Here is a 27,509-nt window from a genome sequence, read left to right as displayed (position 1 = left end):
CAAACTTTCTAAAATCAATTTAGCTAATTTCTAGGGGACTCTTGTTTTAGACTAGGCTGAGTTTATATCTTCAATTTGGATACCTTCATAAACAAGGCATTATCAGCCTAAAATTCATGCATGAATCACAGAATGCTAGAATAACATTCTGCATGCCCGGTACCAGAGCATCCGATACTTTTAAACTATGTCTAGCGCATAGCTTCCAACCCTGCAACCCCTCCGTATACAGAATCTACACTCTGGTTTCTGACCTGGGGCCATCAGCAGAGTGTACAATGCGGAACTGACACAGCTTTATGGTATAAATTTATGAAATGTCAATACTGTAAAAGAGATCTGCAGGGGAAGTGACTGGAACTAGAGAGACATTTCTAGCTGCAGCTCAAGACACTGACTATAATTCTAGCACAGACTAGAGACAGTGAAGACTTAAAAACAGTGTGTGGTGCTCTTTAATATAGGTCTCCATGGAAACCTACAGCTCTACTTTTAACTTTCCGAAAGTGGTCCGACTGGAATCCATGGATGCTATTATGAAGGTCATTGACACAGTCCAGAGGATTTTTCGGGCTTAGAGTATAAAACAATTCAGTGGTTGAATAACAAAGCGGGCTGGATATTGTACTTCTTCAGGATTTTGATGGTCCGAAGAACTCCCTGGCTAAGTTTAGGTAGAAAGGAGTCTAAGGGAGGCGGTGTGATTATAAATGTCAGAATTCTAGTAAAAACACTTTTAGCCATCCTAGCAAATCAAATCAATGTGCAAAGCAACATCCAAACCTTACCTTTGAGTTACTTCTACAGACCATCTTTATTGCCCAAATCAAATGACATCTTTGTTGAAGATTGTCCAACTTTAATCAGTCATAGATACAACATACCTACTGAAAACTCTTTTGAACCCCTGGACGCTTTAGAAAAAATAGACGGACGCTATAACAATGTATCTCCTTTTATCAGAAAATGCTGTTGCTTCATCACAGGTCTCGCAAACCTATCATGACCAAGCTAAAAGGGTAATTTATACTACTCGGAAGCAACATTTTGACCCTAGTTTTACAAATTGTGCCTCATCTCAGCCAGAGGAAATCCCTGCAGAAAATTACAACATAAGTTCTGCTGAGAAGACGGCATTGAGTATAGTCTCATGGAATATTTCTGGAGCACGAACAAAAACTTTGAATCCAGATTGCATCATTTTCCTGAACACACATGACATTATTATGTTGTCAAGAAACCTAGTGCAACCAGATTTCAATATTTAAGGGCAGGAGGGACTTTTCCAACCCGCATTGCCATCTTAGACTGGTTGAGCAAGTGCGGGGCTGGCCACTTTTCTTTCTATCATAGTCACTGAGACTAATATTACAAAATGTTTTTCTTTTCATCCTTTTCTAGTTTCCCTTTTACTATTTGTGGGCGACTTTAACATTCTGCTAATAAACTTTTAGTATAACAATTTTAACCAATCAACAAGGGACGTTATTGAGCAGCTAAATTAATTTTAAAAGGATTTCTTTTAAAAAACTAAACGCATTGTTCACATCATCTGGGTTGGCGGATTTAACATTACCTTATGCAAGTTTTCAGATACTAGGGTCTGTGACTTTAGGGATTGTCAATCTGACGATGTCACTCATTTTTCTCATTCTTTTTATGGCGAGGCGTTAAACGATCTGATGTTAAAGTGTAATTTAATTTTTCCAAGTGATGTTGTGGGTACAAAAAATGCATGTGTTCAAACTTTTATAGGGAATCAAATAGGTAGCATCATAGACTACATCCTTTTGTCAACTGAATTTCCCCATATTTAACTGACTTTGTGATAGCTGATAGATGTGTGAGCGATCACAACCCCTTTTTTATTAAGTTGGACTCCTTTATTAGAATCCTTAAAGTAAACCGATCTGATAATTTGGAGATCACTAGGAATAAATGTTCAGAAAAAAAAATCATACACTTGTTAAAGAAGCTAGGGCTTCTATTAATGCCTGTTTGACTGAAGACTTGGGACCGGCTACGAAAGAGTTTGACTTTTCTAAAATGTGTAGATCCATCTCTAAGAACCTTACATCCCTCATCCCTCCCCCCCCCCCCCCGAGAAGCCACCTTCTCGCTAGTTTAACTCAGCATGCTCATCTGTACTTAGGAATCTAATGGTTACACTGAAAAAGCATCTGAAGTTAAGGAAGCTAGGGTAACTTATAAACAGGTCCTAAAAAAGAAACAAATCTGAAATCAGAAATAAAGCCTGAGAACATCTTCAAGCAGCTGGCAAATTAAGAGATAGCTCAAAGTTCTGGGAAGGGATCAATAGATCGTTTTTTTAAGGAGTGAGTGCAGTAATCCTAGTATTGACGCTGTAATACCGATGAAGGCATGGGGTTCTCATTTCACCAAAATCTTCGCACCAGAAGATGCGCCCATTTTACCAGGGCTCAACAGCATTCCTGTCTCTGAGTCCTCTCATGATTTTCAACATCTTTTTGAAGTACAAGAGGTCATTACAACTATAAAAAAAGGGAATTGCAGGTAAAGCCCCAGCACCAGACCGGGTTCCAAAGGATATTTGCAAATCAAATCTTTCTTTGTGGGCCCCATTACTTACAAATGTAATAAGATCTTTAGTGCAGGGGCCCATCCTTGAGTCCTGGAAGTCCACCACTGTGGTCCCTAATTTTAAAAGGGGATCGATCCCAGACGACCTGCTACCATCTGATCTCCCTGATCGACTCTAGCGCAAAGATTCTAGGTCGAATATTTTGATCCCGTCTTGAAGATTAGGCCCTGGCAAATAATATTTAGTCAGAAGCTCAATCTGGTTTTAGACCTGGCATAGGGACAATTGAACAGAGTTTTGACTTCTAATTAATTTGGGGGAGTACGTGAAGGACAAAAAGGGTTCCTTGCACCTTGCTTTTATAGCTCTATCAAGCGCCTTTGATCTCGTGAGCTGCTCCAAGCTGTGGGAACAAATGGGTAAAATGGGGGTGGAACACAATCTCTTAACCCTCATCAGGCGTTTGAACCAAGATCTTACAATAAGGGTTCATTATGGACCCCTAGGCAAATGTGCTCCTCAAAATAGTCCTACCAGGGGTGTCGGGCAGGGGTGCATCCTGGCTCCATTTCTCTTCCTGCTTTATTTAAATGCCATTAGTAATCATCTGGTCAAAAATGGTAAGAATGTGCCACATATGGGTGGAAAGTCCATTCCCATTTTTCAATATGCGGATTACGCAGTTCTGATTGTGTGTACTGCAAATAGCCTTTAGTCCCTTTTAGATATTTGTTTATGTTTTTAGCTTATATTGGGACATGTGGTCGCCCCAGCACTAAGTCAGTCTTCAAATATGGGGGATTCAATTTTATCAAAGGTGACATTTTTAACTAACTAGGGTTTCTTTTTAATCAGTTACTAAGTTGGAAACCACTTTTTTAACTCTTAGATGACAGATTTTTACCATGAACATTGAGGGTATCTTTAGATTTGCCCGCAAGTTACGAAATAAACCCCTCCCAGGAATGCTGAATCTTTATAGGAGTAAGTGCATCTCAGCTGATGTTTATGGTAAAGTGGAAATTCTACAACCACTTGAAAATCAAGTTATGCACAGATTTTTGTCAGTCCCAGGAGGCCCAGCTGCCTTAATATGTCACAAGGAACTTTGGATGCCATACCTGGAAGATTTGATAGGGGCCAGTCCCTTTATTATTATGGGTTAAAATCTGAGCATCCCCCATGGCGGGCCTGACTAGAAATTGTATTTCCGATTGCTTGCCATTAGATGGGGTAGATCAAATACAATAGCTACAATACTCGAAGGATACTTTTGATAGTTTGGGCCAGTCAGATTTATGCAAGTTTGGGCCAAATTATAGGCTACGTGTTAAAGAACTGTATTTGGAAAAACGCCTAGAACTATCCCAAGCTAAACAGACAATCTTAAATTATGCCCAAGTATCAAGAACCTGTAGCACAGAGCCCTATTTAGGGTGGATTGTGAACCTGACACACCGCTACTGGTTCACTCTTTTTAGATTGCGCACTTTGCACTTTAAATTTGCTTTTCCTACACCAGAGGTTTGGAGCCAGGACTTACCGTTGGAGGGTGTGATAACATTTGGTTACAATGCACCAGCCAGTTAATTTTGTTCTGCCCTTTGTATATAGGGCTGAGACATTCCTTTTTGGTGCATTTACTACGTTAGTCAAATGTGACAGTATAAAGAAGTGTTAACATTCCTGCAATGTTTAGGATCACTAGAAATCTGTCATGCGATGCTTAACTATATAAAATCGTCTTTTTACATCAGAAGATAATCTTTTAAAAAAAATGTTTTTTAAATCTTTTATTAACTTTTGCTCAATGGACCGTTCGTAGTACAAAGTTACCTTAATTTGCACACCGGTAGCATTACAGTGGAAACACTCAGGGCTCCCAGATGAGTACATGGTCACCAATAAGATACATTACAGCCAGGAGAAATATACCACAAAAAACTTCGGACCATCCGCAAGGTGGCTTCATTAAACAGTTCAGGGTCACACCTTCTTATAGTAGAAAATAAGAATCTTAAAGGATGTTTTAAATATTAATGTGTGCAATTTCGAAATTTGATAATACTTTTAAGATATATAATTTTTTTAACCCAAACTAAATCAAATAAGCTTTTATTGCATGAATTCGTTGTCTCGGCATGGTCCACTAAATGGAATTTTATCTAATTTTGTTTCACGAAAATGGTTTTTTTTAATGATTTTTGGATAATATGTGAAGTTTGAGAATCGTGTAATATTTGTCTGGAATATTATCGTATTTAGGGGCATATTATCAAGGGGGTTTATCTCCGCTTTTGTGGCTTTAAAAGCCAAGAAAGTGGAGATAAAATTATCTCCCTATTACCTAGCTGTTGCTAACACCAGTTAGCGACAGCTAGTAGGAGATAGCGACCATCTTGGGCCCCACTTTGCATGTCAGTGATATTTATCACTAATGGCATGCAAAGTGGGCGTGCCAAGATGTTAGCGACTGGAAACAGTCGCTAACATCGCTATCTCCTATTACCAACTTTTGGAGATATTCGCGCTAAGCGCGATTATCTCCAAAAGCTAACACCTGCCCAGGAGCAGTTCTTAGCCATGTTATCCAATGGGAGGTGGATAACATGGCTAAGAGCATTAGCTCGCTAATGCATGAATATCGCGGACTTTTCAGCGATATTCATGCATTGTGGCCAATTTTTATCGCATTTGCGATAAACCTTGGTAATACCGAGGTTTATCTGCGATAAAAATCGCCGCAGGTCAGCGATACATTTTTGTCTCTAACCAAGCAATAGCGATAATTATCGCTATTGCTTGGTAATATGCCCCTTAGTTTTTAACTTTCTCTGTGCTTTTATGGCCTATAAAGACTAATTGGACTGACGGACTGACAGTCCAGTTTAGACAAGGGACTGTGTCAGGTCAGCACATAGATCAGGCGGAAGGAAAGCAAATACACAATTTAGTAGTCTAAACATAAATGGGCTGGGTTTAATCCTCTGCCTGAAGGGAAAGAATTAGTGAGAGACCTCGCCACGGAGCAGTGGTCAAAGAGGATTTTGTGGTTAGGCTCAAAAGCAGAGACTGAAGGCTTGAAAAGGCTTTTTTGTACAAGGTCAAAATGTCATCCCAGAAGGTATATTAAGTGGTCCCAAATCATGTTTTGGTCAGAAGAAAGACACTTTAAGTCTGATTCAAGATTTGAGAAGTGTTGGAACTGCGAGAAAACTATGTTTCTGCGTTTTAATTGTTTTTTGTTTGCATCATAGTTATTTGCCCTCACTTTGGAGACACATTTTGTGAAAAATACAGTGGCTTGAATTAATGCAAGATTCAGAAAATTAGATGATGTCTTGCAGTGGTTCACAGCTATATCAGGCCTCTAGTGCCTTTGTAAAAGGCCTTTCCTTTATACATACACACTAAAGAAGTCGACTTCGACATTTAGATACCATAATAAATTGCCCTGGTGTCAACTTGTGTTGTGTTGTGATGTGTTCCAACATAGCGCTTGTTATCACCACCTAGCAGGTTCGTAGCTCTGTGAATGCCTGCTGTTACTATCACTCATGCGGCTGCTTCTAATTTGATCTACTTCAGAAAAGTGATTGGCCACGTCACCCCTCAAAGATTCCTATCACCCAGAGAACAGTCCATCGTCTCTCCAGTAGGAGTACTACCCTCTGAGTTTTCTTAATTGCTTGAAAGAAAGTTGTTAGTGGTGAATGTCTTCATGAAGCCACTAAAACATTAGCTTTTCATCAACTCATCCCGAGGCTCTGTGCATTGGGGCATCTTCGAATTCAATTAGCTGAACAGAGAACTACTCAAGAGGTTTCCAGAGCTAGAGAAACTAAAGATTACCGTAATTTAGCTTATTTTATGACAGCATATTAAAAAATAATATTAATTATTTAGAACTCCTTTTCTTGTCGAGGTTGAAAGAGATACCTCCACACACTGACACTGATATCAGTAAGGCGGCACGTTTTCAATCAGATCCCAGTAACAGAACACAAGATTGCTCGTTTTTCGTATAATTCATTCATCAAAATGCCTACAATAGTTTCTGAAAATGATTTACACTAAGCATTGTTTCGAGAAAAAAATGCAGTAATTTCACAGTCTATTTATGTTGTTCTTTTCTTTGTTTGAGACTATTCCGAAAATGTTTGATTCCGAGATTCTGATTGGTTGACAAATGCACTGTACTTTATTACCCTGTGTATTGCATGACAGTTTCAGAAAACTCTTGTGGAATATGCTCCAGGAGAACTGCATGAACCTGGGTAAGAAACAATGAAGCAGGGCTTGTGAAGTATAACACCTAGCTTCCTAGTAAAAGAATAATATGGGACGCCATTCTATCACTTTTTTATTGGAGAAAATGTGGAGGCTCATAACATTATTTGTGCTAAACATTCAAAGTTCAATCCTTTTAATGCAGATTCGCTGTTATCAGTACAAGGAACAGTGCTCAGATTTCCTCCTTTCCCATTGTTTATGCCACAGCTACACCATTATTACCAGCTTATGTCGAATATGATAATAACAGTACCTGTTACAATCCGACATTGAGGTGTTCGGAATTTCTTTGGCGCAAGCATTTACCAGAATTTTTCAGTTATTAAATTCCAGCAGGATTAAGCTGTCGAAATTTAACAGGGTTTGCAGACTTGCGCAATAAGACCTAGCCACTTGTAATTGCAAACCATGTGCAACATAATCAAGGCCCAAGTTTTTTCAGTTCTTGAGACCTGATTAGGTAGCAGGTTAATTTTCTATTTATTCAGTCTTTGCTTATTCAAATAATGTTTTCATAGAGAGCGCTTTTAAAATGGGAAAAGCTTTCTCAACCATATTTCATATAAGTAGCCCATGGGTTATGTATTTAAACAAACCTTTAGCACATATTGGGATTTACTGGGATTTCCTCCCGCAGTAATGACATTTTTACCATGCACATCAAACACAGATGACAGATAGGCACACATATAATGTACCTTGGGATTCTAAGGCATCTTTATTAATCCGGATAATTTAGGAATTGGTAATGCTACTATACTTCCTACTACAAATGTACAAGGAAGAGTAACACGCTTCTTTTACTTTGTTAGTCTGTTGTGTACTGCCACGGAGGGCGCATTGGATTCTTCCAAGGAGATATTCGTCTGCTTTCTGATGATATGAAAGCGCTGCAGCCAACAATTTTCCCAGTTGTTCCGAGACTTTTGAACAGGATGTATGACAAGGTGAGTTTCACAGCTAATTGTGACAACTAGGTGGCCACCACTTGTTGTGAAAGCAGGAAATGCATTAATAACCATGTGAGGCAGGTGCTGGTCAATGCTAACTGCAGTTCTCAGTTCAGCTTTCATCTGCATGCCTATCTGCCACACCTCAAGGTCGCTAACCCAAACTAAATGAATAAAATAAATAAATAAAATGGGAATACAAACAAGAGGAAAAAGCTAAATGCTCAAAAAGAAACGTGTATGTGGGCGTGCAGGTGTTACTGAACATCTGGTGCGTAACATTTGGTTTGGCAAAATAAGATTTCAGGTTGTTGACAGCCATTCTATCGAGTATCAATCAAGATGGAAAAGGTGCAAAGGTTTGAAGGTCCTCATGGAAGATTGTGTAGGATGGGAGCTATGTGCTGGATACAAGAGAATAGTTTAAGTGCTGAAGAACTTGAATTCTGTAGTTGTAGTTTCTTCATTATGAAACAAAGCTCTGTATATTCTTGTAGTCTCATCAGGTTAGCAAAAAGGCATGGGACTAATTATTCCAAGTCCATCAATAGGCTGTGGCGTGGTATCTTCATTTTAGGAGGTATGCTGTATCAACAGTGTAGTAATGCATTCATTTCAGCTTAGCCTTCTTCTAAACTTGCCCTACCACTAATTACAGACTCATAATTTACTTTCATTTTTACTACTATTGGTTTGAAGACTGAAATGCGACCAGCTTTTACTTGTGGTTTGAAGTTGTAGTGCAAATTGATACAAGAAAAGAGTCCTAGACATGCCCTTCCTGGCTTAATTTTCATGACTCTGGCTATTTATGCTTGGGGATTATTCTTCCTCCGGTTTCTGTGGCTGAAGTATGTGGTGTTCTAGTCTGTCAACTATGTCTATGATTCGGTTTTGGTAAGGAGTACACTCGCAGGCAGATTGAAACGAGCCCTCCCTTCACCCTCCATAGCCCAGTGGTGCTCTCTGTGTTGGGTTTACTGTGGAATTAGTAGCCCTCTGGGCACAGAAATGTGTTTTCCTGAACATCTGAGGTGCACACCTCAATACAAAATGACCAATTGAAAGTCAACCACACCTGATGGCTCAGTAAGACTTGGTGCCAGGGCTACTGGAATTATGTGATTCTGAGTTCACTGCATTTTCTGCATACTTATGGATTTGCCACACTTGCCATATAATGCATCATCTTCTGCACAGTTTGCAGATTTTTAACAAAACAAAAATAGTTTTTAGCTCAGACAGATCAAAAGTTATTAAAACGCTATCACTTGTGTTTGTTACGTAAACTAATACTCTGACTTAACTCTATAAGGTTTGCCTTCATATCGGCTGGTGTCACAAGAAAATGTAGCTCAATGCACCAGTATTTGAATGTGAAGAAACAGGTTTTTGTAGCTCCACATAACCCCATTTAATACATAGTTGAAATGGTATCCTTGTTTTTAGGTGACTAACAATTCCTAAACAGGGATCCAGGTGGAAATTTGAAAAACCCATGTTTGAGGCATGTCTGGTTGTAGATACACATGGTGTGCATACTACATGCCATTTAGTGTTGGGTCTGGATGTGTGCAAGTTGTTTTTCTTCGAAGAAGTCTTTTGAGTATCAAGGTAGGTGACTCCTCCTCTTGATAATAATGTGCATGGGCATTGACTCCATTGGTAGATTGTTTTATTTTTGCAGTTGGTTCGGGCGTGTATTACTGCACTGTGGTCCGGGACCGTTTCCAGTATACTTACAGTGTGTAATCCACTCTTAACCTTGTTGGTATTGTTTCGAACATGTTTCCTTTCTTATGTGTCAAAGTTCAGAAGACATTCATTTGTTGGATTGAAATGCTGCAATCACTGCCTTCAGGCCTTGCCCATTTGGGCCATACTTGTGGACCTACCTTCACCTGGTCTGCAATCTGTGATTATCCCCCAAGCACAGTGAGGCCTGCCGATTGTCTCAATCGAAATAGACCCTGCGATACCGAAGGGCATGTTGCAGAGGAATGCAGAGAAAGGAAATCGAGGAGGCTCCTGATATCTTTGGAAAGGAAGACATCGAATAGGAAGAACTTGAGACCTCGACGGCCGAAAAAGAGGGAAGCTTTTCAGTCCAAGAATCAGATTCCGCTGGGGATCGATCTGGAGATGCACGATCTGCCGCTGAATCAATGCGCTTTGAGTACTCAAACTCCTCACCTGCCCACACCAAGTCTTTGAGTTTCCACCAAACAAAAGACTTCCGGGCACCACTGCAATCTGTCCATGGTCAGCACCAAAGTATAGCTTTGGCTTCCCGATCTTGGGCTCGGCACCAAAAGCATGTCCAAAGCCTTCTGGTTACACACTGAGCGGAGACGCCGCTTCGTCGGCTCTAACCACTCCGGTTCCAAAAGCCAAAATCGGTTTGGCTCCCTCGGTACCGAAAACAAAATCGACTCGATCCTAAACAGAAACTGATCCATATCCACACTCTACCCATGCAACACCTCCCTGGGGCATAGTAACCCAATGCAGCTGTTTGCGCTGTGTTGCATTACTCTAGATTTATCAAGCCGCTCAGGGCTGCACACGGTGGGTTTGCGTGGCTTGATAAACTGACTTAGTAGTTGTGTAGCCCATGCGTGGCACAAGGGTGACGCAACGCCATGATAAATCTGCCCCCATATCTGCATCCTTTTTTGTTGTTGTGGTGATTATACAAATTAACATGTTTCATATATGTATAAACTTTGCACCATTATTATATTCACTGTACGGTATTATAAATCTTGAGAATTTAAGACAGTAGCATCCTGTACAAGATCTGCTCATATGCTCGATTCATACCCATAACAGTGGACAACATGCAATCTGCCCCAACCTACCCCACTCCTCCAAAACCACAGATTGTGCTTGTAAATATTGCCTCAGTAGACAAGAGATATCCTTTGGTCATGAGGCCACTGGTAGTTCCTCTCCATATGTCGTTAGCTACTCTTTGCAGTATACCAAGTTCGTTATCCAGTCCTTAATATTGGGAGCTTTCCTTCTACCCCATTTCATTGCAGCACGTTGTTTGGCCAGTAGAAGAGCAATGGATATCAGCCTGCGACTTGATAGTGATTTAATTTTAACAATCCCAGTAGACAGAGCTGTGGAGTATTAGTTAGTGGCTCTGCAAGCATATCACTCAGTGCTCTCATCACCTCATCCCAGTATTGTTTTATTGTGGGGCATATCCATGCTACATTCGGTTGCGATGCATGTACATTTAACATTCTCACGAAGACCATATTTCCAATTGCATTGGAGTGTAATATGTTAGCTGCGAAAATTTTAATTAAATAATGCACAAGTTGCAGTTAGGTGTGAGCATCTTAGTTAGCAAGCAGCAGGAAACCCAGTCCTCTACTGATAGTGGTGTGTCTAATATGGTATTCAATTTTTCCAAAGCTTTTTCGGTTTGCCTGTGTTGTTTTTGCTGTGCTGCGACCAGATGACCATGTGTGGGTGCTGGCTAGACCCGGAGGAATCAGAGCGCTTTACATGAGTATCAGACCTTAATTGTAGGTTACATTGTTACAAAGGTTACACAGTTATTAGAACCTGGCAGCATAGTGACAAGTAAGGACGAGACAAACAAAAAGGACATATACGTAAGGGTAAAGCAGGCAATGGGAAAGATTCAGGGGAGGAGGGGGTAAGAGCAGGGGAGGTAGACAGAGAATGGAGGAGGGGAGGGTGAGAGACACAGCATGGAAAGTGGAAGGAGGGGTGATGGGGACACAAACCGGTAGACGAGTCAGAGCTGCGTCCAAAGTCCAGTAAACTGTGATCCCAGGGGAAGTGGTATCATTTCCCCATCTCTGTTGCAAGAGGCTCCCTATATGCAGTGGTCTCTCTCAGAGGGGTCTCTGAGACTCCAAGGCCTACATACTGGATCCTTCCCCAAAAAGGGGAGAGGGAGAGCTTTGGCAAGGGGTGCCATACCATACCTCAACTGAGAGTGGCTCCATAGGCGCTGTGGACTCTCTCAGCGGGTTTGCTGAGACTCCAGAGAAGAAATATTGGATCTTTCCTCAACAAGGGGAGAAGGAGTGCTTAGTCAAAGGGCACAAAAGGACAGGGGGATAGACGGTGTAGCGGGCAATAGGAAAGATTCAGGTGAGACGGGATAGGAGTAAAGGAGGTAGGACAAAGAAAGAGTGCTAAATGGGAACAGATAGATAGATAGGAGACAAGGAAAAAAGCAGAGTTACATAAATACGATGAGGGGGGTGGGCGAGACAGGGAGATGGGGAGAAAAACTGTGCCCAAAGTCCAGCTGGGTAGGTGACGGTCAGGGGATGAACCAAGGCCGATCTCCTCAATAGCTGAACAGAGCAGCTCCACCGGGCGTCGGACATAGTGTTTGGACTCCAGTGTCCGGATGGAGATCCGGAGTACTTGGAGATTGTTAGATTTGGGGAGGGGACCATGGACCGAATGAATTCCAGACGCCATCTTGAGGTCAGGCACAGATCTGGTAAGATTATTAGGAAGATTTCAGCTGGGGGAAAAAAAGTTAAAACTGGCGGCCACGTCGCTGTGGCACCCACAGCGGCAGTTCACGCTCTTCTTCACCTATGCCAGGCCAATAGGGGCAGTTATGTTGCAGCAGGATAACTCTGTAGGTAGGGTGTTAACTATTTACTTATGGCTTAGGGACAGTTATGTTGCAGCAGGATAACCCTCTATGTAAGGGGTTAACGATATTCCTTATGGCTGCGGGCGGCTTCTCATCTTCAGATTACGCCAGGCCAAAACCGCATCATTAGGGGGCCACGATGTTGGCGATAGAGTAGCCCCGGTGGTCAGATAACACTCAAATGGAGGAGCGGGCCGGGGAGGGGGTGAGATAACCAAAACCCAAGGGATTCTCTCAATGCCTGGGGGCTTAATGAATTATTCTTCATGGAACAGGTCGCCGATAGTGCTCAACCGGATATCAGACAATATTGTCCGCACCCTCTGTTCTTGTGTTACGATACATCCCGATGTTGTGGCTGGGGCATAGAGTGGGAGCTTATGGGCTTGTCGCCCCACTGCTCGCCAGTCCGCTATAGTGCTTTGGACTGGATTTATCTCTGTGCACTTTACCCTAGTGTTTACTTGCGGAATGAGGGCTGCGGTTGTGATTGGGTGTGTAATGTTACTTTAAATCGCAGTGTGTGGGAGATAGTTATGTGGATGTAGCCAATAGTGTGCATAGTGTGCCTGGGCACACAGGTAGTATAATTGTAGATCCGGGACACTGAATCCCCCTTAGGCATATTGGCGTGTCGGCTCCTTCAAGCTAGTTCGTGATTGGCGACCTGCTCAAGTAAGTGTATTCATTTGTGATTGCAATTGTTGAATGAATTGCTGCATGAGGGGGATAGGGATGGTAAGGAATAAATACAGAAAACGCAGAAATATGATAATTTTTTTATCGCAATGCGATCCGCCAATGACACTGGTAATCGGATCCAACGGGCCACCTGGCGTTCTAACTTAGAGAGAGCTCCCAGACCACCTGCTCTGGGTCTCTGTGTACCCAGATTCCTAGATATTTAACGGGGTCTGACTGTCAGAGCAGTGGGAAATCCAACGGGAACTGTTTGGTGCATGGTGTCAAACGGATGATCATTGACTTGGACCAGTTTATGCCTAGTCCGGAGTACCTCTCGAACTGAACATGTTCCCTTAACAAGGGCATTAGATTTAATTCTGAGTTGCGGACATATAGAGCCATGTCATCCGCAAATAATGATATATTATGGCCCACATCCAGAATTGAAGTGCTGCAGTATTGTGACGTTGTCGTATTTTGCATGCCAAAGGTTCAAGAGCTAACGTGAACAACAACGGGGATAGGGGACAGCCTTGCTGAGTTCCCCTATTTATACTCATTGCATCTGTCGTGGTGCCGCTCTCATGGATTCACGCAACCAGCCCGTTATACAGTAGCTGAATCCAGTAGAGACAACTGCGGAAATTCCATTCATCGGAGGACCATGAACATGTATGTCCATTCGAATGAGTCGAATGCCTTGGCAGCGTCAAGTAGCGTTGCCGCTGCCGGTAGCTCAGGATCTATCTGCATCCTTAGGAGCAACCATTGTAGTTGTAGCCGAGCAAGATAACCAAACTTTTGCAGTATTAACGCCAAGTGTGAAGCAGTATTGTCCGCTTTCTAAAGTCAAATGATCCAGTAGTGCTGGAGCCCAAAGCAACGAGCATTAGCTTAGCACTAGAAATGGCCTGAACAACCACATTAGTTCCTATTACAAAGAGCATTGATGAGGGCACTGTCTTACTGATCATCTGTCACCCATATATGTGAGTGCTGCCATTCAAATCCTACTTAAGTGGCTCAAAAATGTTGTTGTTGGTATATTAGTGTATTTTGGGAAATCAGAGATGTGGATGCTTGCAGAATTTTTTAAAAAAATGTAACATCCTTTATTGGCATTTTACTGCATATTCCAACATTATGTCTCACATAAAATATATAATATAAGCCATACTTCTACTGTTCCAGGATCAAATTTAGTAGTGGATGCTTACAAACTTGTAGTGTTTCTGAGGCTCATGGGTGAGGGTGCTGCTTTAATAAATTTCTTGTTTGTCTGGTTCAAGGAGGGTGTCAGTGCTTTAGAACGTCTATTTTTAACCACTAAGAGTCATGAGGAAGTTTGCAGTTCTGGTCCTTCAGGCCCTTAGATGTGCAGTCACAGAGGTTGCAGGACAGGACAAATAAGTGTACCGAATTGTGTTTCCCTGTGGATGTCTGTAGATCACTCATGCTTAGCAGCCGGCACAAACTATTTAAAATTATTTCTGTGATGCACACAGACTCCACTGGTCGCCTGATCCACCTTTAATAGTATTTGAAACTGCCATAAATTACCAAGATTGGCTAAGCCAAGAGATCTGGGCTATTTTAGGCGAGTGTGCTTTTTGTTGTAATGGCTGTGCTTGCGTGAGATGAGTTGCATTATATTGCAATGCAGATTACAATACCCATCAAATTCCCACTGTTGAGTGTAGGCGAACACAGAATCCCAAAAAGCAAGTTACTGCCAAGAGCTGCATAAAATTAACCCTGGGGGTAGTTTGCAAAGTAGCGCTACGTGTAGCTACGCGAAGTGCACTTCACACTACGCAAGCTACGCGAACTGCACAGTGCACTGCGCAAAACACGGTTCGCACTGATTGCACAGTGCCGGATAATTGTCCGCACTGTGCAATCATTGCAAACCGCATCTTGCACAGTGCAAGCGGTCGTTTTCTGCCACTCGAGTAGATTTGTACTTGAGCTGTAGCTTTCTCAACGCAGACTGGTAGTTTCTCGTCGCGAGCATACGCGACCATTCGCAATGAGAAACCTGACCTCCCTGCATTGAGAATCTCGCCGGGAGGTTTATTTACCACGCTCGCGATCGGCAACTTGATGTTGCGGATCGTGAATGAGGAAAAAGTCTCGCCGGGATGTTATTTTGCTCGCCAACTTGACGTTGAGGACCGCGAGCAAACAAAAGATTTCCGCTTTCCGTTTTTGCACTGTGCTACTTGCAATTCGCGTACACGTAGTTGCGCAAACTACGCACACTCCACGAGAGTAGCGTAGTCCTATGCCCAGGGTTACATAAAATGGGTGACGCAAAGGCATAGTCAAAGATTAAAGGTTTCCTGGTGTTGTGATAGGTCTGGAAAATATCACCCCACGCACAACACCCACACAGCTCCACGGAGGCAGGTGCACAGGAAGACCATCTGACAGTGGCCACTCATCAGCATTTCTACTAAACACATTAATTAAAAGACACATTGCCTTTCACAGCAGCAGCTGAAAGAAGCCCTCCCTGGCCTTGTCGAGAGCTGGTACCTGCCATAACAGGACCAAGTCTTAATTCCTGTACAAAGCAATACATAAAGGATATCAGTGTGCCATTAATTGCAGTCTTTTTCTCACTTCATTGCATAAAATGATATTGATTAGATCCTGAAAGCAATTTTTGCAAGTCATATAAGGAATGATCCCTTGTTGGGTACTTAGTAATGTGATTGTATCTACCCCAGCTCCCCAAGAGTTACTGGGCTGCCCTTGTTAGCTGTTAGTGTTGCTTCAAAATCAGTGCTTTGCACCAGAAGCACTTGTATGACAAGGAAGAAGCTAATGCGTTTGACATCACCGAATAGATCCCTCATGAATTATAGGTGCTTGTAGTCTCATGATAATTGTCCCTGTTTCATTTGACCCATTTTGAGGGCTGCATTAGCCAACACCTTTTCTTTTTACTAAAACCATGCATATAAAATACTTACTTATAGGGGATTTCAGCAAGCCCTCTTCTTTCATTGGTCTGCTGTGTCATTCAAATTTTTCATCCACGCTCTACGTCATCCAGCATGAGGCAGCAGGATAGTCATTGGCTAACTTCATTGTGAGTGACAGAATTCTGTTTTTGTTTCACAATAAAAACATCCTCTCACAAAGTAGATCCCCTCATTTATAGGGACTACTGTAGGATTGTATGCTTTTTGAAACCAAAAAGGTATTTTTGCTTTTAGACTTTTTTTAAACTGGTGAGGCCCAGATAGCTTCTGCAGCAATAATGTTTAGCAAAAACCGTGAAAAAACAAAACAAGCATTGATAAGGCCAAAAGAAAGGCGGCCAATGTCAGATCTGTTGGCTTTGTCAATGCTTGATTTTTCTGCATCTTGTTCACCTGTTTATTCCCCTAATACATTGCATCTAAGACCTAGCTCCTCCTGTCCCTTATAATTCTCTGCATCATTCTGTGTTTGTCTGTGTGTCATTGTCCTGGAGGGGAATAACAGATTGCATTAGACATGATGCACTAACCAGGAAAAAACAAAAAGGTTGTTAAAAAAACATTGTGTATGCTCGGAGAAGGCGGTCTATCCTTGCAACCAAGTGCGACTTGCGTGATTGTGCCTAAAAGTGAAAAGCCAGGGCCTACTATGTAGTTTTTAGAGATGAGCTATAATGACACACTCCTTCACATTCAGTAGTTACCTCTGATAGAGTCACACTGTGGCACCAAGAGGTGATCTACGATGACTACACTCTCGTACCTTGGGCTACCTGCGGGCAAAATCAGAGGCTCCTGCAGAGGTTCAGATACCCTGCACCCCATTAGTGGTAGCAGGATTTACCTTGCAGCTGAAGAAGACAGACTTGCTTGCCTAAACACAAATTAGCTTTGTTACAGGTTTCATTCTTAGCTCAAATGGTACCGCATTCTGCAGCATGGTTACTTTTGAGCTGCGATGGTGCTATCTGCTCCAAAGTCAGCTCTGAGATGTGATGGTGACACCAGTAGTTTATAACTGTGATGATGACAAGCTGTATACCATCTTGAGCTGTGATGACAACACACTCTAGTAGAGTTAGTGCTGAGCTGTTGCACAACGCCAGGCCCGCTTGCAGATCAAACGACTATAAGCGCAGAGAGATTCATTCTCCCGGACCCGCCGATCACTTTGCGATCGGCTGTCTCCAATCACCTTACCAGTCTCCCCACGAGGCACTGGTACAACTCCTACCTTTACGGACCAGCCACGCCGATCGGATCGTTCTGCCGATCGCGACGTAACACGACTACCGGTGACCGCACCCTTGAATTGAACTGGAGAAGTGTGGCTCAGGGGTTAGAGGCGGCAGACCCGGAAGCTGAGATCGGTCCTGGACCAGGGTTCAATTCCCCGCCTCGGCGGGTCTTGGGCTCAAAAATTCCACGGACTCGATAATTCTCGTTCCGGTGCCTACTCGACTCACGGGTTCACGCTCTGCGACTCTGGGCAATAGCTTGCTTAATCTCCACTACGGCCCCTCGCGGCGGGATGCCTGGCTTTCACCTTGTGGGTACCCTGCTGGGTTATCTCATAGGGGAATACCAGGACGGGTTCCCAAGGCAAGCGCCTTGATGCCTTCGGGTGATACGTGCGCTATATAAATCGCAATACATTTACATACATTACATACAATTGCCCTGACGATCCAGACGACGACGGAATCCTCTCCTTCTCCTAACCCAGCAATGCTTGCAACCCCAACCAGTCCTGATGATGATCCCGATTAAAGTGGATCGAAACGCCGTCGACTACTCAGCAAGACAATAGGCGCGCCCCAAAAAGTGGTTCATGCTGAAAATCAACATCAGAATAACCATTCTAAATCATTTGGAACCACCTTGTTCTTATTCACTGTACATATCTATGCCCAAGTCACTTTGCGCCGTCCACGCTGACCCTATTGTCACCTGCGTCGCTTCTTTGTTTTCACTCACACACTTGAGCACCTAGTACAATTTGGGTTGTTTTTCAATTCTTTGATTTGTTTCCTGCAGTGCTGATACAACTGCTGTATGTTTTGTCCTTTACCTTAATAATTTAAATAAATGATGCCATGAGCACATGCTATAACTCAATAGAGTCTCCTTGTCTCTCTTTGGATAATGTTGTATTCATATCCCTATTAATTGTCTTTAAAAATTATACCAGTTGGGACACCATGTATTTGATAGAGCTGTGGCGATGACACACACTGTAGCAAAGTTAGTGCTTCTCTCTGATGGTGATATATTCTAAAGCACTATTGTTGAGCTGTGATGGGAACACACTGTACAAAGGTTAGTGCTGAGCGGCTGTGAAGGTCACACACTCTACCACAGCATTTGCTGAGCTGTGATGGTGACACACTGTGAATAACTCAATGGCCCTCATGATATCGGGCAGACTGTCTCCGACAGGCCGTCCATGGTGGCCCGCCCAATATCTATGGCAATGGTCCAACCCCCGATTACGATACCGGCGGTCAGAGCACAGAGGGCGGGGGAAAAACTGCCGCCTCCGACAGGCTCAAGAAGCCATTGGGGCGGCTGTCTGGCAGTAAACCCTACAATGAAGGCGGTAGGGATTACGCTGTCCATTTTCCACAGCCCTGGAAAGGCTGTCAGAAAGGGACTTTAGTGGCCCTCTGCTATGTGGCCAGTGGGGCAAATGCGGTGCCCCCCCAAACATCCATGCACCGTGTGCCAGGTACCACTACTGCGGATTGTGCTGCTGCCCTTTTCTGGGCTGCAGCACAAGCCGCAATAGTAAAAGGCATGTTTCTGCCCTCCTGCACGGTGGCTTTGTCATAATATGGTTGGTGGAACTGCTGACTACTTGGCAGCCGGTCTCCATGCCGTTACGATGGCGGTCGAATGCTCGTCTGACCACCATCGTAATGAGGCCCTTAGTCCTGAGCTGTGATAGTAAAAAGATTTGGAGCACAGATAATGTTGAGTTGTGATGGTGACATGATCTGGAGCACAGTTACTGCTGATCTGCGATGGTGACATGATCTATAGCACGGTTAGTGCTAATCTCTGAAGGTCACACACTACCACGGCTAGTGCTAAACTGTGATGGTGACACTCTGTACCAGGATTAGTGCTCATCTATGACGGGGAAAAACTCTCAGCCAGGGTTGGTGCTGAGCTGTGAAGGTTACCCATGGTGTATCGCGGTTAGTGCTGAGCTGTGATGGTTACCCATTGTGTATCACGGTTAGTGCTGAGCTGTGAAGGTTACCCATTGTGTATCACGGTTAATGCTGAGCTGTAATGGTGAAAAACTAAGATGGTGAGAAACTCTGTACCTGAGCTGTGACGGTCACACACTGGTGTATCACGGTAAGTGCTGAGCTGAATCAGTGATATAATCTGTGCAACACCTAATGCTGAGCTTTGACGGTTACACAATCTATAGCACGGTTAGTGCTGAGCAGTAATGGGAGAGTGCCATCCTCCCTCATCCAAGTAAATGCCAAATATCCTGCAGAGTTTAAAGGTCAGTCAGTGCATTTGTTATCTGGTATCCGATGGTGAAGCTCCATATGTAATACAGCAGACCATGACTGACTGGAGCTACCTATGTGAAGTGATAGTGATCACATCTACCTGTGGTGTGTAATCGTTCTATTGCATCTCATTAAATTAAAAACACTCTGTCTTAGTAAACTGCAACTTCTCCCCCTCAGAATTGTGGTTGTTAAATGGACCCACTTTTCTGGGTAAATGAAGAACTTTAAAAGGCATATTGTTTTTGAAGAGCCCCTTTAAAGTTGGAAATGTCAAAATGAAACTCTTCTGCTGAGTGCTATATTTTCTTTCACCTTAACATTAAAACAAATTATTTTGTAAAAGGATCGTTCAGAATTTGCAGTTTGTGCTGACTGTGCACGTCACTACAGAGTCACAGTAAGTCCATAGTGTTATTATGTGCTGCTCTTGTGAAATTTTAATCCACCGTGTTTTTGTGTCTCCCTAGATTTTCAGCCAGGCAGACACACAGGTAAAGCGGTGGCTCTTGGAGTTTGCGTCAAAGCGCAAAGAAGTCGAAGTCCAAAGTGGAATCATTCGAAACAACAGTCTGTGGGATAGACTGTTCTTTAACAGAATACAGGTGAGGCCTTGAGGCAGACTTGTTAAGCGCTCGTGTGTTTTTAGAGATACAAGCTTCAGGGTTGTGTTCTAGGTTTTAATACCGGGTTCAGATCTTGGACAATATCAGCGCTATGAGATGAACACAAAAGCTCGGTATAGGATGGCTGGATCTTCGGTAGGCTGCGCGGTGAGGGTAAAGCAGTACAAACCTCAGGTACTGTACTCTTGTCCTGTGCACTATTTAGAGGCAGCATGGTGCAATGAGTGAGCCTCTACTCCACACACTTAAAAATGAGTTGCCTCTTTTCTTGAAGAGGTGTTGGATAGCCCTCCTAGTAAGCTGATCAGTTTCACTCAAAAAAGTTTCAAGACATGGACATTAAAACGAGCTTTTTATAGGATACCTTTGAGACAATGACTAGAAGCATCACCTTGCTGTGAAGAAGACTCAAGAGGGGATGGAAATAAACTCAGAGATTTTAATTTCCTGATAAAAGGAAACAACCAACCATACATTAGAGGCTGAAAAGGGGCTTCTGTGGGATGATACCTCATGTGAAGAAATCATTGACCTGACAGGTTGGGCTGAGAGAGTAGACTTAATACAATTTACTTGAGTTTATCATCTCTCTACATCAAAGCAATGAAAGAACAACAATGAACGAAGACTCTCTAAGGTACGTATGACTGACCATGTGTCAAAAGTGAGAAGGGATGCAAGACACTCTATAACACAAATTAAATCTGCTTCAGAGATGCACAGGTTGTAATATGCTATTTTTTTTACCATTTTTACCATGGTTGACTGTGGGGAAGAGTCATGTCTCACGAAAGGTGATGTCTCAAGCCACCATATATAACTATGCAGACGATCTGCAATTGATTTTCCCTTTGGACACTTCCCCCTCCTCTCGTCTTAACATCCAAATCACAATGCTACTCATCTCCGATTGGATGGCCCATAGCCAACTCAAGTTGAATCCGTCCAAAACGGAACTTGTCCTGGTGGGCGGCCCCACCAACCCTTGGGATGACAACTTTTGGCACCCTTCCCTTGGTGCCCCCCCTCGCCCGGTCAGTACTGTGAAAAGCCTAGGAGTGATCATCTCTGAGGATCTATCTATGAAACCTCAGATCTCTGCAGTAACATCATCCTGCTTTTTCCAGCTGCGCAGGATTCGCAAGATCTGTAGATTCTTAACCAGAGAGGCACTCATTCTAACTATCTTGGCTTTGGTCATCTCCAGGGTTGACTTCTCTAACATCTTGTATGCGGGGATTCCCGCCTACCAGCTTCAAAAACTTCAGCTAATTCAGAACCAGGCTGCTCGCCTGGTGTTTCGTCAACCCAAACACCAGCATGTTTCCCCCCTTCTGAAGAGCCTTCATTGGCTCCCTGTGGCTAACCGGTGCTCCTTCAAACTCGGCTGCACCTTATTCAAATCCCTTCACAATCACGCCCCTGAGTTCATTTCTTCTAAACTCAAGCGGTACCTCCCATCCCGCAACCTTCGATCTTCTGCCGATAATCTTCTTTGCATTCCACTGATCCGCCGTAAAAAACACGGCGGTCTTCAGTTTTCTTTTCTAGGTCCCACTTTTTGGAATTCCCTCCCTTCTTCTTTTCGCCATTGCCCCACCTACGAACTGTTCCGAAAAACCCTGAAAACTCACCTTTTTAAGTTAGCCTTCGAGTAACGCTTCCTGCCTTGGTTTGTTATGTCTGTTATGAGCGCCAAGAAACCGTCTCGGTGTACGTGCGCGGTATAAATTTTTTAACATAACATTTAACATAACATCATGATACCCCTCCCCAACAATGCTAATAAATAACACATTAGACTGTGTACATCGGAATATTTGTTTTTTTGTGCCAATGCATTTTTCCAAATGCATTTATTTTCAAGCAAAAGTGTTTAACCAGAACAAGGATGCAAGGGGTTAAATGTGTGTTGTAATGTAAAATCACTTTGAAGAGTCCTAGTGGCTGTTAGGAGTTTTCCATGTGTAAAGTAATTGCAACACACAAGCTATGAAGCAGTACACGTTGTTTTCCTCATGTCAGTTTTTCTCTACTGTGGTAATAAACTGGAAGCTGACCTCCATGTTTTGGTATTAAACAAGTGCATCTTTGGCCTCATTAAACGACACTAGTTGTGGGCCTATGGCAAATAGGGCCTTAGCTTTTTACTGAAGTTCTTGTTCCAGAATCTGAATTAGCCTTGAGGAAATGACACTTGGCATAAAAGACCCCACTCTTGTCATTCTGTCCATCGCTTAACGCCGATTGCCTCAGAAACTTATGGAGCTTTGACCCGCTGTTTTTGGCTGGTGGCGGCTACTTACAATCTCCTGGTAGACAATGCCTAGCTGTGTCAAATACTTCTACCAAGGTGGAGACCCCTAGTGAATCAAGTGGGCCAACTCTGTACAGACCTCACTAATAACACATCAACCTTTCAGCATACAAAGCTCAGATAACCAACTGTGTCGGTAGGGTGCTCTTCTACGGTTATCTATCTTCTAGGCTTCGTAGGGACTGTTGACAATCACCTCTAGTTGGAAGACTACAGTGAAGGCTAACGCAGGTTTAACTAGTGGCTCGAAAGCTCACACATTTGTAGAACAAAGCTTCAGGATAGTGGAGATTTGTGTCTATGAATATAGCATAACAATGACCTGGTTGACCTGGACTAGGTTAACTTGTGATGCTTGGGAGGTACAGTGGCCTTGTATGTCACAAAAATATACCACCCATTAGTGGCTGGCCTGTTCTAACTATGCTCTGTGGTGTTGGCCCTGCAGACTCACATTGAATAACTTGCTACAACCTTTCGTTCTGCAGTTTTGCAGCGTGTAAGTACTATAAATAAATGTTACTAGTACCCAACTAAATGGCAAAGGGAATTTGCATTTCTATGGAGATCATTTCTGTCAATTTCTGGCAAAAAGCTCTTGCTATAGCGAGCACAAAAGAGTGCTATGAGTCACGGACAGCTGTTTAGAATTTTTTTCAGTGACCACTGCAGGTGGCCAATCACCATTTCTACAGCATATACAAGACGAGTGATTCCTCTTCTCAATGCGTAAAGAGAACACAAAAAAAATTGTGGTGAAATAAGGTTTAAAGCAGCCACATTGTGGTTGGCATATTAAATGTAGGACTGACTCGAAAGCGGAATTATCAGTCAACCTATTTGTCAGACTGAAAGTTAGTCACCAGTCCCAAGATCTCCATTGTCGGTTATTACACAAACATAGGGGGTTACTGGAGAATCTCTTCTCCCTCCATATTCTGTTTCTGTGATGGTACAAGTAAATAAAACAAGATTCATTTTATTCTTCTATAAACATTAACACCAGGTCAGATGGGAGGCGACCATTCTGACAGACCTGACATACTTGAAATAAGTAAATCTTACGCTTTTGAAACTTGTTCTGTTGCTACAAAACTCTAGCTAATGTTCTATCTAATTCAAAGTCTGTAAGCTGTTTCTTAAACTGTTCAGGATTTCACGGCATGAACTTGGAGTATAATTAATTGCTCATTAATATTTACACACCTACACTTTTTATTTACCAAATAAAGTACCCGTTCTCGTTTGTGGAAAAATGTACTAATTGAAAAAAATCAATGTTTTCCAGAGAATTTTAACATACATTTTTTGTACGGTTTTCATTTTCTGAGAGTGATTTGATTAATAATCTTTTTAACCAGAAATTATTGTTTATTTGTTTCTCCCGGGAAATGCTTTGTGGCTGAGAGTCTGCTATTTTTAAGGTCCCCAGAAAAAAGAATGAGACCTTGACTTTGGTTAAAGCAAAAATTGGCCGGTGCGTCCAATGCAAAGGAACAGACTGGTGGTGGCAAGGCTACAGACCTAAAGACTCGTCATAAAGCAGACATTTTCTATAAACGCAAAACAAGGGGGAGAACAGCACGCTGGGATGTGTATAGCCTGCTGCCCTGCTCTACGTGAACCGCTCAGAGCACAGGACAGGAAGAGCAAGTTTAGCAGGAGAGGCCTGAGTGGACATCACTGCTCTCCGCCGTCTTCCAAGGTGAAACACCGAGGCACAGGGTACCTGTTGCTGGAGATGCGAGGCTGACAAACAACATGTTGGGGCCCCATCTGTACGATTATCAGAGTATCGGAGACTGTGCCCCACTATTGAGGGAGATAATATTGCACATGTTAAATATTCATGCAGCAGAATGAAGTGTTCCCAGGTGCTGCGGTCTCTCCCCATGGCGAGTTTCACAGGCAAGAATGTCACATAATATGACAATAAATCACCGTTCTCCCTTTCCGAGTCGAAAAGTCGACGTTCTGCGTCTTCCCCACTACATACAGCTTGACAGTAGTGGCTCACCTGGCGAATGGAAGAAACGTCTGGGTGTGAAATGTGTGTGCACATCACATCTAGTAGTCCCAGTTTAGACAAGTTGGAACTGGGAGTGAGCCCTACGTAGTTAAAGTGCCCATGCAGCAACGCCTCATTGTAACAGGAGGGCTCTTGGTGGCAGTGAGAGGTCACTCACTGGCTTTGTGCAGCTCCACACTTGACAATTCAGCCACAATACATCGCCTAACGCCGGTTGTACCCTCGCGACCGGCTGCTTTGGTTGTTACTATAAGTCGCATTGTTGTTGCAAGTGATTACAGTACCCCAAAATGTCAGTTGACTCCGTTCGTTTAATGTGCGGCGCTCGCTGGACAAACTGCGTATATTGCCTATTCTCATTGTGTAACAGACAGTAAACAACTTGGGCACCTCGCGTTCCCCTAGAGAGAGAAATATAAGTTATAAGGATTCTTTTTATACGGAACCTGTCTTTAATGAGAGGAAGTGCCAGGAATAGGTCTTGGTGACACATCCGGTTGTCAGGGCTCCCTGCTCCACAACCTGAATCATCTGAAGCGCCCTCGCGAGGCGCGCACAGTGACGTGCACGGTATTCTTAGCCAAGCACGAATTCCTGCTCCGTTGACTAGTGCAGCCTTTACTTGACACTAATGAATATCGAGAGGATGGAGGTAAAAGTGGTTGGAGGAATGGCCAACAAAGCACCGTTATTGGTTTGTGCTTGGTTTCGAATTCTATCAGTGTGGAAAAAAACATAAGAGATCACAAATTCCCATCAAGCAAGAAATACATTACTTGTGAAAGAAAGGGCATTCTCTGTGAAAGATGTCACATTGTCATTCTTGTGTGCACTTCTGAACCTGCCATATGGATGTGTGCAGTGTAGATACTTGTAAATAGACAAATGACATGGTGTGCCAGGCTATGCTATTGTATGCTATGGCAGGAAAGATGTCAACCTAAGGCCCACCACTGAAATAGCTTCTTCCAGACAGGCTGCAGATTCCGAGACAAATTCAGAAGTACGAGTGACTCACTAGAGCTCAAGGTTCCTCGCCGCACAAGTAGCCATGTTTTTAGTCCCTGCAGCTTTAATCGTGTAGGTTTTTGACAGCCATCAGTCAGTAGCAACGACCGGAAAATAGCTCATCCATGTATATGAGTTTTTTACACTCTGGAACAAACTGCTAAAAGTCAAAATGGTTGACGCAAGATCAAAGGAATGAGAAGGCAATCTTAAAACAACATACAAGAGTCATACTGTCAGCTTTACCTCAAACCGCTTCTGAAAGGTTAGGGTCGATACTGGTGAATCTTGCCTCCTAATGTTCGATCGTCAACACAAGTCACAAATCGGGAGCCCCCTCTGGTAATCATCCCTAGAGGGATAATAACTGAAGAAGTAGTGGCTTTGTAAGGACCTCGAGTCAAGACAAATACTCCTCTGTGGCTTGTAAAATGGGTAAGAGGCACAAGAAACTGCATTGAATTCACCACCACCATGATGGGTTTGTCGGTGAGAAATCCAAGTGGAAGGGGCAACGTACCCATTGAGGTGGGCCATAAAAGGCGACAGCCACCAGATACTCTGTTTTTTATAGTTTTTACTTGCAACCAAACCACTTTTATGCTCTACGACCGAAAACACGTTTTATGATGATGCAACCAAATAGTTATTTGTAACCAAACATTTAATTTTTTGTAAGTCTTGTGGCATAGAAATAGGGAAGTAGGTTTAGGTTGCCTGTGTCATCTGAGGCGCACATTGCATAAATAAGTAAATCTTTAATAATAACTATTTATTTACAAATGCTTGATTTTTGAATTACAAAACCCCCCAAAATAATTTAAAGTACAGCAACACTTGAAAGTCTGAGTTTATTGAATACAACTTTAATCTCCATATATTACCTTCCTTTAACATCTATACCTTTCCATGTACTTATGTATCTTTATATTTATTACTTTGCTCCCTATTCAGCATATCCAATGCACTACCCTATATCTCACCCTATATCTCTCGCAATATATCCTCTACCTCCACTCTGACTCATCTTAAACCTCATTCTACTACTCTTTCCAATGCACTACCCCTTTTCACACCTTATACCTCTCTCAATATGTCTTCTACATACACAACAGCTTCAACAACCAACCAACGCACACCATGACCGAACAACCACCCCCCACCACCACCCTCCACGCCTGGACCCCGATCAGCACCGAAGACACCATCCGCACGATGAACTCCATCCACTCCGGATCACCGACCGACCCCTGCCCTCACCACGTCTTCAACAAAGCCGACGCTGTCATCGCACCCCACCTGCGAGACATCATCAACACATCCCTCGACACCACCATCTTCCCCGAGAGCTGGAAACACGCCGAACTCAGCGCCCTACTCAAGAAACCAACAGCGGACCCCACCGACCTCAAGAATTACCGCCCCATCTCGCTCCTCCCGTTTCCAGCCAAAGTCATCGAGAAGACCGTCAACAAGCAGATGGCCGCTTTCCTCGAGACGAACGGATCCCTCGACCCCTCACAGTCCGGCTTCCGAGCCAACCACAGCACCGAGACCGCCCTCATCGCCGCCACCGACGACATCCGAGCCCTGATGGACAATGGAGAAACAGCGGCCCTCATCCTCCTAGACCTCTCCGCGGCATTCGACACGGTCTGCCACCGCACCCTAGTACGGCGCCTCAGCAACGTCGGAATCCAGGACAAGGCGCTGGAGTGGATCACCTCCTTCCTCGACGGGAGAACACAGAGAGTCCGCCTACCACCGTACAAGTCAGAGGCCACCGAAGTCATCTGCGGCGTCCCCCAAGGATCATCTCTGAGCCCCACCCTCTTCAACGTCTACATGAGCCC

At 43.3% G+C, this 27,509-nt stretch overlaps 1 protein-coding gene across 4 annotated transcripts in view; it reads left to right on the top strand.

Annotated features, from left to right (window-relative positions):
* Positions 1-27,509, top strand: part of ACSL6 (acyl-CoA synthetase long chain family member 6) — a 548,884-nt gene that overhangs the window by 351,345 nt on the left and 170,030 nt on the right. For all 4 annotated transcript variants that reach the window (XM_086931549.1, XM_086931550.1, XM_086931552.1 and 1 more), the window contains 2 exons: positions 7,669-7,803; positions 20,147-20,281. In XM_086931549.1, coding sequence (XP_086787675.1) covers positions 7,669-7,803; positions 20,147-20,281 — 270 coding nt within the window. The remainder of the gene's footprint in view (positions 1-7,668; positions 7,804-20,146; positions 20,282-27,509) is intronic.

This window comes from Lissotriton vulgaris, chromosome 7 (genome assembly GCF_964263255.1).
Source record: "Lissotriton vulgaris chromosome 7, aLisVul1.2, whole genome shotgun sequence".
Classification (NCBI taxonomy): Eukaryota; Metazoa; Chordata; class Amphibia; order Caudata; family Salamandridae; genus Lissotriton; species Lissotriton vulgaris.
Note: the sequence above shows the minus strand (reverse complement) of the source record. Positions and strands in the feature narration are given on the sequence as shown.